General features: G+C 46.0%; 1 protein-coding gene across 10 annotated transcripts in view; it reads left to right on the top strand.

The window, feature by feature from the left end:
* CLASP1 (cytoplasmic linker associated protein 1) overlaps window positions 1-14111 on the top strand; it is a 263183-nt gene that overhangs the window by 225596 nt on the left and 23476 nt on the right. For all 10 annotated transcript variants that reach the window (XM_035008218.1, XM_035008217.1, XM_035008211.1 and 7 more), the window contains 3 exons: window positions 4202-4448; window positions 6933-7123; window positions 8901-9029. In XM_035008218.1, coding sequence (XP_034864109.1) covers window positions 4202-4448; window positions 6933-7123; window positions 8901-9029 — 567 coding nt within the window. The remainder of the gene's footprint in view (window positions 1-4201; window positions 4449-6932; window positions 7124-8900; window positions 9030-14111) is intronic.

The raw sequence follows: 14111 nt of genomic DNA, 5'->3' as shown, positions 1-14111 counted from the left end.
ATATTTTAAGAGGCCCAAGGTAACTTTATAAAATTTTGAGTAACTCTCAGCTGTCTGTGAAAAATGTAAACTACCTTTTTCTCCCCTGTTTTTGCTTTTGTTTATCCCGGACATATTTTTGTTCCTGTGACGTGACAAAAATAGTAGGCCTGAATCGGACACCAACATGGCTTTCTGGAAGTTCTAGTCTCATGCAGAGGGAGGCAGATCAGTGGGAAATCAGTGGTGTGGCGGGGATTGGTCAGGGCTCAGTACTGAAGAGACATGCTGGGCCAGTCTTTGTGCTCAGGAAGGGTCAGCGGGAGAGATGTTTTGCAGCCTTGGAGGTGCATGAAGCAAAGGGTCAAGGGGAGTTTGGACAAATAGGAGGGAGGCCCTGTGAGAAAGCAGGGAGATGGCAGTGGGCACGGCATGATTTCCCTTTGTGGGTGGCTGATGTGGAGAGAGTGGGCATATCATGTTGGTGGCGAGGTTTGGGGAAGAGGCTGCAGAGGTTGGCTCAGGAAGGGCACTCACACCCAGGGGACTTTTCTGCCAGTGTCTTAACTTTACTCTGGCGTCAATGGAGAGTCTTTGAAGGATTTTTTAACCAGGGAAGCGGCATGGTCACACTTACATTTTAGAAAGATTGCTGTCACAAAGAATGCCTCTGGAGGAAGTAGGGTTGGGAGGGCATGAGCTGAAATACTAGAGTCAGAAGTCTGTGCCTAGGACTCTTAAGTGCTGGGGCAGTTTAGTGAGATAATATCCTAGAAGGAGAGAAAAAATGTATGTCATCCCCTTTGGAACATAATGAATTCGGTTTTGAATATATGTGACTTGAGGGGCCTGTGGAATATCTGAGTATATGTATCCCGTAGGCCTTTGCAGGTACCAGTCTGGAGTTTAGGCTGGCCGTTCAAGCTGGGGATAGAGATTTGAGAGGCATTGACTAGTTGGCTTGATGATAACTAAAAAGTGAGTGAAATCAACCAAGTAAAGGGTAAGGACAAAATCCAAAGGATCATCAACACTAAGGGAAAGACGGAAGAAAAGGAGTTGAAAGAAAAGCTACAGGTTATTGTGTGGGAGACCAGGATAGTGTGGTGTCAGAGAACTTAAGGAAAACTTCTGGGAAGGACCTTCTAGCCAGGGAGAGGGATCAGTCAGATGTGGAGTGAAAGGGCTCCATTGGATTTTTTTTTTTCTAGCTGCATTAAATATGACCAAGTGGAAATTGAATTATTGAACAGGCTCAGAATTCAACATCTTAGCTGCTTGATGATCAGAGTGTTAGCAAAGACCACAGTGGATATAAAAATGCATTAAGTGTGAAAGATTTGGGAACTGGTATGTCTCTTTGGCTTGATAAGTGACTCAGTCTAATAAGACAGACATCCGTAAGGATGAATGTCAGATCCACTGGGAAGATGGTTCCCAAAAGCAGAGATGAAAACATTCAACATGTGGGAAAAAATCCATCCTTATGAGTGATTACAGAAATACAGTAAACATACTTTTGAGGTTCCACTTTACTTCTAAATTGTTCCACTTTGTTTCGAGTAGAAATTAAAATATTTAATGCTAGAAAGGATATAAAGAACTAGTAGAATATTGGTGGCATGGGAACTTGATACAGTTGCTTTGGAGCTTAGTAAATTATATTTAGCATAAGTGATTTTTTTTTTTTTTTAAGGGGGAAAGGGGGAGTGGGGGGGGGGGGGGGGTAGGGGGGTGAAGGGGCAGAAGGAGAGAGAGAATCTTAAGCATGCTCCACGATCAGCTCAGAGCCCAACATGGGGCTTGATCTCATGACCCTGAGATCATGACCTGAGCCAAAACCAAGAGTCAGACACCTAACTGACGGACCCACCCAGGTGCCCCTCAGCCTAAGTGATTTTAAGTTTCATATCCTTTATCCGTGATATAACCTTTGACAACCTACGCTAAATAACAAACTCAGCAAAAGGAAAGAAAGTTATTATTTACAGTGTAGTTTATCTCAGCATTATCTATAACAAAACCCAGAAACATTAAAAAAAAAGTAGAAGGGGAATAGTTGAGTAAATCTTATTAGAACACAAATGGAAATAGTGGTGTGAGTAAACATTGTGGTTACAAACAGTGTTTGCATGGGACATTATTACACTGCGAGGAAAGCAAAATATGTGGGCGTGTATACTCTGATTCCCACTCCACGCAATCTGCGGGAAGAGAAGGATGGGGATAATACACAGTTTAAAAAGGAAGATCTTTTGTTTTGGTTTTTGTTAAAAGTGATTAGAATTAGGATGGGTTAGCTTTATTTTTAAAATGTCTGCGGTTTTTAAAACCCTTTCTCTTAAGTTCTTTCATTATAATAGTATGTGTTTTACTTTGAGAAGAGAGTTACAAGGAGAAAAAAATTAAATCGCCCATGAATCATCTTCCTACCGCGAGAAAAGCCCCAAGTCTTATTTTGTTCAGGTCTGCCCATGGATTATATATCCTTTTAACATCTTGATAGTTAGCAGAAAATATTTTTTGGTGGCGTTAAAAACCAGATACATCCCAGCAGTTCCACTAGGTATGTGTCCAAAAGCATTAGAAGAAGGGACTGGGACAGATAGTTGTACCCCAGTGTCCGTGATAGCATCCTTCATGGTAACCAAACTGTGGAGAAGCAGTCCAGTGTCCAGCAGACAAATGGGTAAACAGAATGTGATACATGCATCCAGTGGAGTATTATTCAGCCATAAAAAGGAATGTAGTATTGACGCATGTTACAACATGAATGGACCTTGCTTAGACCAAGTGAAATAATTCAGAGACAGAAAGTAGAATAGGGGTGACCAGAGCCAGGAGGGGTGGGGAGTTATTATTTACTGGGTACAGAATTTTGGTTGGGGAAGATGAAAAGGTTTGCCCAACATATAATGTAGGGGTCATGGTTATACAGCATCTCGACTGTCTTTAATGTCACTGCATTGTACACCTATGAATTAAATGATTAAGGTGATCTATTTTAATGATCAATTTTATGATCAATTTTAAACTGGCTTTTTTTTTTTTTTTTGGCCACAATTTAAAAAAATGCATAAGCACAAAGTGAAGGAGATATATCTTGTCAGCAGCACAAGTCAGACACATGCCCCAGCAGTCACCCAGTGTGGTCTGGCTGCCTGGAGATGGCTCTACCGTGGTTACATAGTCACATGGTGGGGGTGAGGAAAGTGAGGGTTTGCTTTGTTCCCGGCAGTTGGCCCACACTAGCTTGGTTATACTGCCGCCCTGCAAAGGGAGCCAGACAGGCCGGTCAGTGCTCCTCAGGAGAAGGGACCCCCTGGGAGTGAGGGGGGAGTCAGGAACATGACACAAGGGCTAAAGGACACCAAGGGTTTAATTTGTTAAGGACAAGTCTCAGAATTATATTAGGAATGAGGAGCCTGGGTGGCTCAGTTGTTAAGCGTCTGCCTTCGGCTCAGGTCATGATCCCAGGGTCCTGGGATCAAGCCCCGCATCGGGCTCTCTGCTCTGCGGGAAGCCTACTTCTCCCTCTCCCACTCCCCCTGCTGGTGTTCCCTCTCTCGCTGTGTCTCTCTCTGTCAAATAAATAAAATCTTTAAAAAATTTTAAAAAATTAAAAAAAAAAAAGAATCAGGAAGAAAAAGTTTCAGAAAATAGCAACAAAGCCTATTCTTTGACTCAGCATAAAGCCCAGCTGAGAGTCACAGGTGTCCAGGGGGTAATCGGCCTCTCGGATACAGAGTTCTCCGTTGCTAGAGATTAGTAAGCATTATTTGGCTTTGGGGGAGTATATACAAGGATATCCTGGATGGTTGGGCTGCTTTAGATCTTGTGGTGGTCTTCGGGGGAGCGTCTCACATTGGTGGTGTGTCAAGGCCTCACTGAGAAAATCCCACTGTTCATGAAGAAATGATAGGCGGCAGTGCCGGCACACGAGATTCCTGGAGAAACGTTTGAGTAAAAGTCATCACCAAGTACAAAGTAAAACAGCCTTTATGTGTAAATGAATGAATGAAGGGGTGAAAACGTAAGCATATTCGGTTCCCGGTAAGGTAGTTTATGAATTAGATGTTTGCAGATTGAAATTCTAGTAACTGTCCTTCCGTCGGTGGCCAGATTTCAAGTGCAAAGTCTGGCTCTCCTGATACTTCTGAAGAGGTAAAGGAAGAGCGTGTTCAAAGTCCTAAGCAGGAACTGCCCGTGTGCTGTGCTTCAGGTGTCCCGCGATGGTGGAGTTGCCTTGCCTGCCACTGAGGGCCGGGGAGGCAGCGATGTGGTGGAAGGAGGCAGAACAGCTCTGGATAACAAGACGTCCCTCCTCAACACCCAGCCTCCACGCGCCTTCCCAGGGCCGCGGGTGCGAGACTACAATCCGTACCCCTACTCCGACACCATCAACACCTATGACAAGACAGCCCTGAAGGAGGCCGTGTTTGATGATGACATGGAGCAGCTTCGAGACGGTTCGTCTTTCTTTGCTTGATTCCGCCCCCCTCCCCCCCATCCATAAGTGCTTTCTGTGGGGCTTTCTCCTCTCGTCAGAGCAGCTCTGGGCCGACAGGGCAAACCTAAATGGACGTACTGGGTCTGCTCTGGTTAGCCGCTTGCTCAGCGGCTGCTCACTGAGCTCCTGCCTTGTGCTTAGGCATGGAAGGCACAACCGTGAGCGAAAGTATGCACAGTGCCTGCCCCCCCGGGAGCTTACAGCCTCCTCCCGGAGACAGTCATGAAGTTGGAGTCACACAGCTCTCCGGAACTCGGAGCTGTGACACCGTGCGGTGAAGGCAGGTCAGCTGTGCCCATGAGGGAAGGCTTCCCCGAGGAGCCGGGGCCTGAGTGCAGGTCAGAAGCACGAGGGGAGTAGCAGTTAGCTACTGCTGTTGGGGCGCAGAGGCCCCTGCTGTGCCCTCTCCCAGCCCTGAGCTATGGAAGTACGATCCTGTAGCAGCCCCTGAGAGGCTCCATTCTTCTGTCACCGGCGTTTTAACCAGCTCTTCCTGGAGCTGCTTTAGGTTGACTTCTGTCCTGTGGTTTGGAGAGAGGGAATCTGGCACATACTGAGCTCCTGTGTTAACATGGGCTTGCTGCTGAACTCAGTGTTTTACCTGTATATCTAATGAGATAGAGTGGATTATTCCTATTTCACAGATTAAAAATCTAAGGGTCTGGAAAGATTAAATTACTTGTCCCAAAATATACTTGGCATGGAACAGAACTAGTCTGCTGTCTTGTTTTGTTTTCTGACACTTGTGTTAAGACCCATTATCCATTATTGAGTAGTAAGTGAGTCAAGTATGCGTTGGTGTGATGGTATTTTCATCAGGAACTTAATTATTTCCTTTTCACCTGATTGTCATGTTCACTTAATAGTCATTTTTAAAAAATTATATATTCTCTTTGTTTCCAAACCTTTTGTGTTTTAATTTTGAATGGAGAATTAAATCAGAACCCTAAATTAGAACTGTAAACAGCATTCACTGTGTGTAATGAAATGGGTAGCTTGCTGGGGACAAGGAGGCAAATGAGGCACAGTCCCTGGCCTCAGAGAACTCAAGGCCTGTCAGGGGAAACAGACTTATCACAGTGGGCCTGGAAAGAGGGGCCACACTAGAGCAGATGCTGGTTTCAGTGGGGATACAAAAGAAGGAAGACTGGGGGGCGCCTGGCTGGCTCCCTGGCTGTCGGCAGAGCTTGTGACTCAATCTCAGGGTCGTGAGTTCAAGCCCCACGTTAGATGTGGAGCCTACTTTTAAAAAAAGAAGGAAAACTGTGCTCTTTCAGTGGCTCAGACAGTGATGGGATCCTAAGACAGTAGTGAAGTCCTTCAGTTGTCTCAAGGCACATCCCCTGGCTCTTACTTGCTGATTGCCAATGGGTAGCAGCTCCTTAAATTCCCAAGGGATCCCAGTGTGTGTTTCCGGGGCCATGGGCTAGGGGTATGATGTTTTATGAATTGCCCTTTCGTGGAGTAGGGACCTGTTTCCTTTCATTGCTCATAGAACTGCTACATCATTTAAGTTAACCCATTTGTAGCTCTCGTTTAAGATAGAATAGAGATTGGGCTGGGTGTTGGTTGTTATCTGTTCACCATCTGTATACTAAAAGGCTTAAAGGAAAAAAAAAAGGCTCAAAGAGAAAGGTGGGAATGCAGGGGGGAAAGATCAAGTTCTTTAACATTTCAAACTTCCTGTGTGTGTTCCCCTATCTTAGATGCTAAAGAAAAAAAAAGTATGCAAATACAAATTTAAGTAGTTTCTCATGATTTGTCTTTGCCTTTTCATCCTTTGTATTGAAAGGGAATGTTCAGAGTTGAGGTCTCTTGAAAGAATATGGGAAGAGAAAGGATGTCTTCCATGGTTGAAGTCCCTGCGAGTAATTTTGCTAAGTGATCTTGGCAAGTTTAGTCTGTAAATAGTCCAAGAACAGTCTAAACATCTTGATTAGTATTTGTTTGCTGTGCTGGTTACTAAGCTCTGGATATTGGGGCAGGGAAGGGAGGTTAGAGGATCAGATGTGACGGTGAGGAGGGCCCTGAGGAAAATGTGCGTGCTTTGGTGGGTGTGATAGCGGGAGGGGGCTGTCCGGTGGCAGCCTGACTTCAGACTGCTGCGCTGGGGATAGACTTGGCGAAAGAAGACCATAGAGGAGGGACTATTAGATGGTTCCTCCTGTTTGTCTGAAATGGGAGGGGGCAAAAGATGGTAAGGAAGGGTTAAAGACATTGATGCCTGTTCTCACATCTCTGTTTTCACAGCTGGGGTGGTGGCCTGCTGAGGGTGTAGAGAGTGAGGTGGTTCAAAGCCGGGTGGAGGGCATGGCAGCAGGGATGGAGGAGAAGCTGCCTCTGGAAGAGCGGGGAGCCAGTGGAGGGGAGCTTGAGCATCCCCGGGGGCGCGTCCCCAACCGGGGCTTCCCTTGTGATATGACTTGTCTCGGTGTCTCCCCAGTACCCATTGACCATTCTGACTTGGTGGCTGACCTTCTGAAAGAGCTGTCCAACCACAACGAGCGGGTGGAGGAACGGAAAGGTGCCCTGCTGGAGCTGCTCAAGATCACCCGGGAAGACAGCCTGGGCGTCTGGGAGGAACACTTCAAGACCATTCTGCTCCTGCTGCTGGAGACGCTCGGGGACAAAGATGTGAGGCACTTTCCTCGTCCTTATGTTTCCCCCCTTCCCGGGGGACGGGTTATTGAGTCCTGTTCTCCTTGAGTTTGGCTTCAGCTTTACTTTCTGTATTGTGCCTACTATTTACATCAAAACATTTTTCAGATATTTTCTGAGCAGCAGTTAGTGAGGTCATGTTTTGGTCAGAGACAGGCTTGTTCTTAGCTTATTATATGCAAGTTTTTTTTGTAATCGGGTTTGTAGGACCTGAGGGAAACTTGTTCCTGCTTCAGGTTACCTTGTCTAACACAAAATTTCCTACGACTTTGTTAGCATGGAATGTTTTTTTACAACGAGCTCTTTTCTGTGTGAGTTTTATGTTTCATGTGTTAATTGAGAAGGAGGCAAGTTCATTTTTTAAAAGACCCTACTAGATGCTGCCTTCCATGAAATTCTGTGTAGGTTCAGCCCTGCATATGTGAGCAGTTCCAGTGGTCTTCATTGGTCAAGCAACAAGTTCTGGAAGTGTGGATTATTTTCTATTATCTTCTTTATTATTTTTAAAATGAAAAACCCTCTTTGCCCTGTGACATTTAAATGTGGCCCACAAGGCATTTGTACCATGCCTGGTCTGTAACCCACCCATGTTCATTATCCATCCACGTAGATGACTCTGACAGGAGGGAGCAGCCTAGTCAGAGCCCTGCCTTCACCCATCTGTGTGCTGGTCCCTTATGTGGAGACAGCAGTAAATGTTGGGAATTGTCTGAATTATACTCTAGAAGTAAAAGTCCATCTCTGTACTGGGCTGGCAGAAACAGCAACGAAGTAGGTGTGGTGAAGAGTTCAAGGGCAGGACCGGGTGGATTTGGAGGAAGCTCAACACAGCCCACGGTACAGGTCACACTCAGGGTCACGTTGATGGTGACTTTGTTGGAAGACAGGTGCGCGTGGGGCTGGGGAATGTCATGGTGACTGATTTCTTTCATGCTTCGGGTTAATGGTTTGGTGTACAGATAGAAGGACAGTGATGAAAGGGCTGTATTAACTTCCTTACACAGAGTATTGGCTGCTGAAGCCCGTCTGCTTGGTCGGCCTTCGTCGGTAGGTAAAGTGATGTCACGTAGAGGGCAGGTGGATGGTGTGTTAGTGTGTGAACTGTACAGATGAGCAACGAAGAATCAGGATGTACTTTTTGGCTCTGTTTGGTGTAAACCCCATTTTCTTTTATTGAGATTAGGAGTCTGTTTGACATGGCTTTCCTCCAAATGGTGAGACTCGGGCCTCAGACAGCTCGAGGTGTGTACACATCCCCTTCCCCTGTGATCTCATCATACAGAAGGTCGGGAGTAACAACAGGTCTGCGGCTGTCTTAGTCCACAGTCTTACAGGTCGTGTTGGTGAAATGGTTACATGCTTTTTACCCGTTCTTTTGTACATTTTACAAAAGGGTAATTTGCATATCTAAGCCCCAGAAAGTCTGGAAATCCCCCAGGAGATGGATAATGAACTTAGATGTATCGTCCTCGTTCAGTATCATTTGGTCCTCATTTGGCTCATTCCTGAAACCTTCATCAGGTCCCTCTTAGGTGCTAGGCCCTGGGAATGTCAGCATAGGCACAGCGCCTGCCTCCTGGAGCTGGCCCCTCAGCCTGGGCCACATAAGCAGTGGGACCTGTGTTGGGGTTCCAGCAAGGTGCCGGGGAAGCCCAGGGCTGGGTGCTTGGCTCTGCTGGACGCTGCTGGCTGGCATGTTCACTGAAGCTCTGGGTAGCGTTTGCTAACATCTTCCTTTCCTTTTGTACTCCAGCATTCCATCCGAGCACTAGCATTGAGAGTTTTACGGGAAATTCTGAGAAACCAGCCAGCAAGATTTAAAAACTACGCCGAGCTCACCATCATGAAGACTCTGGAAGCCCATAAAGATTCCCATAAGGAGGTGAGCCAGGCCTCTGGCCTAGGAGTGCTGAGCAGACGAGTCTGGGGTGCATTGAGGATGTGGGAGGAGAGGAGGAGTGTGGATCACTGTATGGCCCAAGACAGGGAGTCGCTGCCTTTGAGCTAGGCCCCAGGCTGTGATACCAGGTGAAGATCCCACTGCTGGTGTGACGGCTGAGCCCAGGTGCAGTTGAGGGCCTGGTGCCACTTGGTAGGTTCCTGATTGCCTTTCCACCTATACAGAAACTGGCCTGTTCCACTGACCTGTCCCTGAGGGATTTCTCAAGTCAGTGGTTCCCATTGCTGTGGGTCAAAAGAAGGGGTGTAGGGGTCTGCCATTTCCTGGTGGCGTTCAGCACCCACCAGACTGGTGTTGGGAGATCAAGGTTGGCTTGGGAGACACAGATGTGTGAGTGCTAGAACCAGGTCTTCCTTGTTCCACAACTTCAGACAGGTTCTTTCAGCTTCCAAGCCTCAGCGTTCCTTGTGTGTAAGATAGAGGTGGATATGATCAGTTTCTCATGAGAATTAAATGAGAAGTCAGTGAGGGTTCCTGGCCTAGTACGTGTTGACAGAGGTGCTACACCATGTCGGTCTTCCTCCCTCTCCTGCCCTCTCGTGCCCCTCTCTGCAAGATCTGGATGAACGGACACAGTCATGTCATGCCTCTCCTCCTAGCTCCCGAACACATAAGATACTAGGAAACTGTCCTGGCACCTCAGAGGCCTACCAGGGAGCCGGAAGGACATGTTTCTGTGCCCCGCACACTTAAAACCGGCCTTAAGTGGGGCGCCTGGGTGGCTCAGTTGGTTAAGCGACTGCCTTCGGCTCAGGTCATGATCCTGGAGTCCCGGGATCGAGTCCCACATCGGGCTCCCTGCTTGGCGGGGAGTCTGCTTCTCCCTCTAACCCTTCCCCCTCTTGCGCTCTCTCTCTCACTCTCTCTCTAATAAATAAATTAAAAAAAAAAACAAAAAACAGTCTTAAGTGGATACTCAGTAAATCCTCATCCACTTGCTTCCTGAAGTTCCAGCCCCCATGGCTCACCAGTTCTTTGAGTGTCTAGAGACCAACAGGGAAGATGGATGGAGCTTTCTAAGTACAAGTGATCTCAGCAGCCGATAAAAGGTACTATGGAAAATAGGGCTATGTACTTAGAACTCTAGAAAACTTGAGTGGGTTCGACCCCAGTGACACATAACAACTTGCTCAGGTCATTCTCTCGGCTCCCACGTGACTCTCACGAGCACTCTCGTGGATTAAGGAAATTGCAGTGAGAGCAGTTCTTAACATGTCTACAAAAAGAATCCAGACCCTAAATCATGGTTTTTCTCTGTTTAGCAGTTACGTGGCTGTCAAACAGTGACAGGTCCGACCTCCAGAAGTCCACCCCACGATAGCAGACTTATCAAAGGTCTGGGTCTCATGCTCTGTCTAGGCATCTCCACCTGATAGTCCTAGCACAACACAGGTTCGTAAGTGATAGATATGTCTCAGACGGATACCGTATGCTTCCAAAATCTGGCTTGGTTGTGCGATAGTGAAAATCACTCATGTTTGAACAAAACACTTGCCATTTACAATAACTCATTTAAAAAATGTGAGGACCAGATGAGCTAATACAGTCAACACCATTATTCCTGAGCAAGGAAAGAGGGTCCAAAAAATGCCGTAATTTGTCAGGTAATACGTGGCAGTTACTGGCAGAACCAAGATGTGAAACAGGTCGTGTGTCTCTTTTAAGGGGCAACTGGCCTGGCCTTTGCTGGCTTTTTTTTTTTTTTTTTTTTAACCATAATAGCTTCTCCTTAATGAGAATACATGATCACAAAATGAAGTAAGGGGTGGCTGGGTGTCACAGTTGGTTAAGCGTCTGACTCTCGGTTTTGGCTCAGGTCATGATCTGAGGGTCGTGAGATCAAGCCCCGCATCGGGCTCCACCCTCAGCAGGGAGTCGGCTTGAGATTCTCTCCCCATTTCCCTCTGCCCCTCCCACTGGTGCTCTCTCTCAATTTTAAAAAAGAAGTAAAAGTGGTATTTTTTTTTTAAAGATTTTATTTATTTATTTGACAGAGACACAACGAGAGAGGGAACACAAGCAGGGAGAGTGGGAGAGGGAGAAGCAGGCCTCCCTTGGAGCAGGGAGCCCGATGTGGGGCTCAATCCCAGGACCCTGGGATCATGACCTGAGCCGAAGGCAGATGCTTAACGACTGAGCCACCCAGGCGCCCCTAAAAGTGGTATTTAGTTTGCAAATATCTGATATCAGTTGTTTACTCAGGAGAGGACATACTTAGAATGTGGCATTAAGGTGAAACTAAGCCATCCAGAGTATGTGGCACTTACTGTCCCCTTGGAAGATGTCTGTGTTTAAAGTCGGCATCCTGATCTTAAACTTTGAAACTTTGACAGTAGACCCTAGGAAGTACACGTGAGCAGAATTAAATAATCTGTTTACTATTAGCAAAATGAGAAATTGAGGAGAGAAAGGTCTTAGGTGTAACGGCCTTTCAATTGCCTAAGAGACAGAAGCAGAAAGTATCTGTTGCTTAAAGTAAACTTACCAGCGTTCAGTTGACATGGAATTCGAGTAACCCAGGGTTTGCACGCTGCTGTCACTGATTGCCTGATAAAGCAGGTGGGGAAAACACTGTGTTCCACATAAAGGAGTGCCTGTATTGGCCCGTCTCCCCTGCTTTGCATACTTTCGTACTCACCTTGACTCGGTGCCCTTGTAGTTCTCCTTATGAAACTTCACTGTCACTTTGCCAGAAGCTCCTCACTCGGGCACCTGTGTGTGTAGGTTTTAGGTGTGGTTTTTTTTCTTTTTCTTTCCCTTTGAAATTCTTGTAGTCTTTCTCGTATTTTAACCAATCTGTCTCCGTTCCCCGTTCTTGTGTTTTCAGGCAGAATACTTAGGTGCACATCAGGTTTGTGTTGTAGCCATCTTGTTGGCAGAGAACATCGCACACGGTATTTCTTTAGTTATGTTTTCTCGTCACTACATTCGGGCGTTATTCAGACATTGGGAAGGATCCAAAATGTTTCTAGACCCAGTGACTAATATATCGGTCCTACAGAGGCAGAGTCTGCTCTCCTAGCTAATTAGTACTTCCCAGATGTGGTCATTCCTTTGAGCGCCCCGGAACTTCCGTCCCGTGGGAAGCTAGTTGGTTTTGTATTCACAGACAGAGCCCAGGCTTTAGCAGGACATGAAGGACATGAGACCTGGCAGGCTGGCACAGCTGCCCTGAGACCTTAGCAGCAGATGTCCTCCCGTGCCCGCTGTGGTGGTGGCCATGCCACAAGGCACCTTGTGATGGCACCGGGACAATAGCAGTGAGAGAAGAGGAGTAGGGTAGGGCTAATGATAAGATGGCTTGTTTTCCCATCCTTTAAGCCAGGGTCTGTTTTCTCGGGGTCTTTTAAAAGGAACCGTGCATGTAAAACACTTTTGCTACATACTAAAAGTGTACCAGGTACTAGATCTCGCTCAGGCATCACCCATCTTCAGCCAACACAGACCTGGTTAAGCACCATGGAGGATTTGGATACCAGTTTAGAGTTTCTATTTGAGACGTTGGTGTGGATCAGCTTAGAGATGTTTTCCTGTTCCTTATTTGAATAAATACATCTCCTTCATTATCTTAACTCCTTGTTTTTATGTTTTTAGTAAATAAACTTTGCTACAGAGTTTTAACGTCTTATTAATGAAGTCACTGTGGTTTTCAGGATGGTTAGCTTGTAGCGACCATCTTGAAGAGCCCAGCCTTGGTAGTGACCCTCAGAAATCTGAAGCCCATTTTCTGTTTTGAAAGAAAACATCAGTTTTACCTTTCTCCTCTTAGAATTTGCAATCTGTTAGGGCTGGTGCTGATTCTCTCCTTCACCGGTGAAGAGGGGATTTGATAAGAGAATCGATGATACGAATGGATTCTGGGGTCAGCGTTGGGGGGGATGACTCTGGAGGCAGGAAACCCGGTTTTCAGTCCAGCGTGTGTCCTGTCCAGCTGTGTTGTTGGGTCTCATCACCTCTGTGTGACCCTTTAAAGCATGAGCATCACGAGACTCAAAGACATGACAGTGTGGACATGTCATATGCTCTGTTAATATTATCACGTGAAACTGGTTTTAGACATCCTTATCTGTTTCAGAAGCACCTCTTTCTTCGTAAACAATTGATGTGCCGATTATGATTCATTTTAGACACATTTGATGTAAGAATAGCTGTTGCTCCCAGGAATTTTGTCTGACATATAATCCCCCAAATGTGGAAATGTTTGGTAAATGTTTATTTACAGTTGAAAGAAACACCAACTCTGTGTCTTGAAGATGTTCTATAATTGAAATTCTTGGATTGTTTCCTGAACTTGCCCTTGCCCACGTTAGTGAATATTCAGTTTTATTTGTCTATAGCATCCTTTTATGTGCTGGACTGGGTCACCAAACATTTCTTGCCATGCACAAAAGTCTGGGGCTTCCGGACATCACCGTCTGGCATTGGGTGGTTTGACTTGTTTGGGGAAGTTGGATTCTGAGATAAATATAAAACAGTTTTTTTCTTTTAGGGGTTTTGAGCTTAAAGCATTTCTAGTTAATTTTATATTTTATAATTTCAAGGAATTAAAAGTAAAGCCAGACCAAAATTATTTTTAAAATAAACATTTCGGGAACTAGCTTCTTGCTTCTACTTTACCCTGCTGGTGTGGCATGTCTTACGCAGTCCTTTTGACAAATAGGCCAGAGAAAAGCAGCATTGTGTCAGTGTGTCACGTTTTATTTTAGCAAGCGGATAATTCTCTTTCAAATACCAGTTAAAATCACTAACTGAGGGGCGCCTGGGTGGCTCAGTCGTTAAGCGTCTGCCTTCAGCTCGGGTCCTGATCCCAGGGTCCTGGGATCAAGCCTCACATCGGGCTCCCTGCTCCGCGGGAAGCCTGCTTCTCCCTCTCCCACTCCCCCTGCTTGTGTTCCCTCTCTCGCTGTATCTCTCTCTGTCAAATAAACAAAATCTTAAAAAAAAAATAAAAAAATAAAATAAAATCACTAACTGACCACGACTAAACCCAGACCCTCTGCACTC

The sequence above is a fragment of the Mirounga leonina genome, unplaced genomic scaffold (genome assembly GCF_011800145.1).
Source record: "Mirounga leonina isolate KUSES-001 unplaced genomic scaffold, KU_Mleo_1.0 Mir_151, whole genome shotgun sequence".
Taxonomy (NCBI): Eukaryota; Metazoa; Chordata; class Mammalia; order Carnivora; family Phocidae; genus Mirounga; species Mirounga leonina.
The sequence above is the reverse complement of the archived record's forward strand: the minus strand, read 5'-3'. Positions and strand labels throughout refer to the sequence as shown.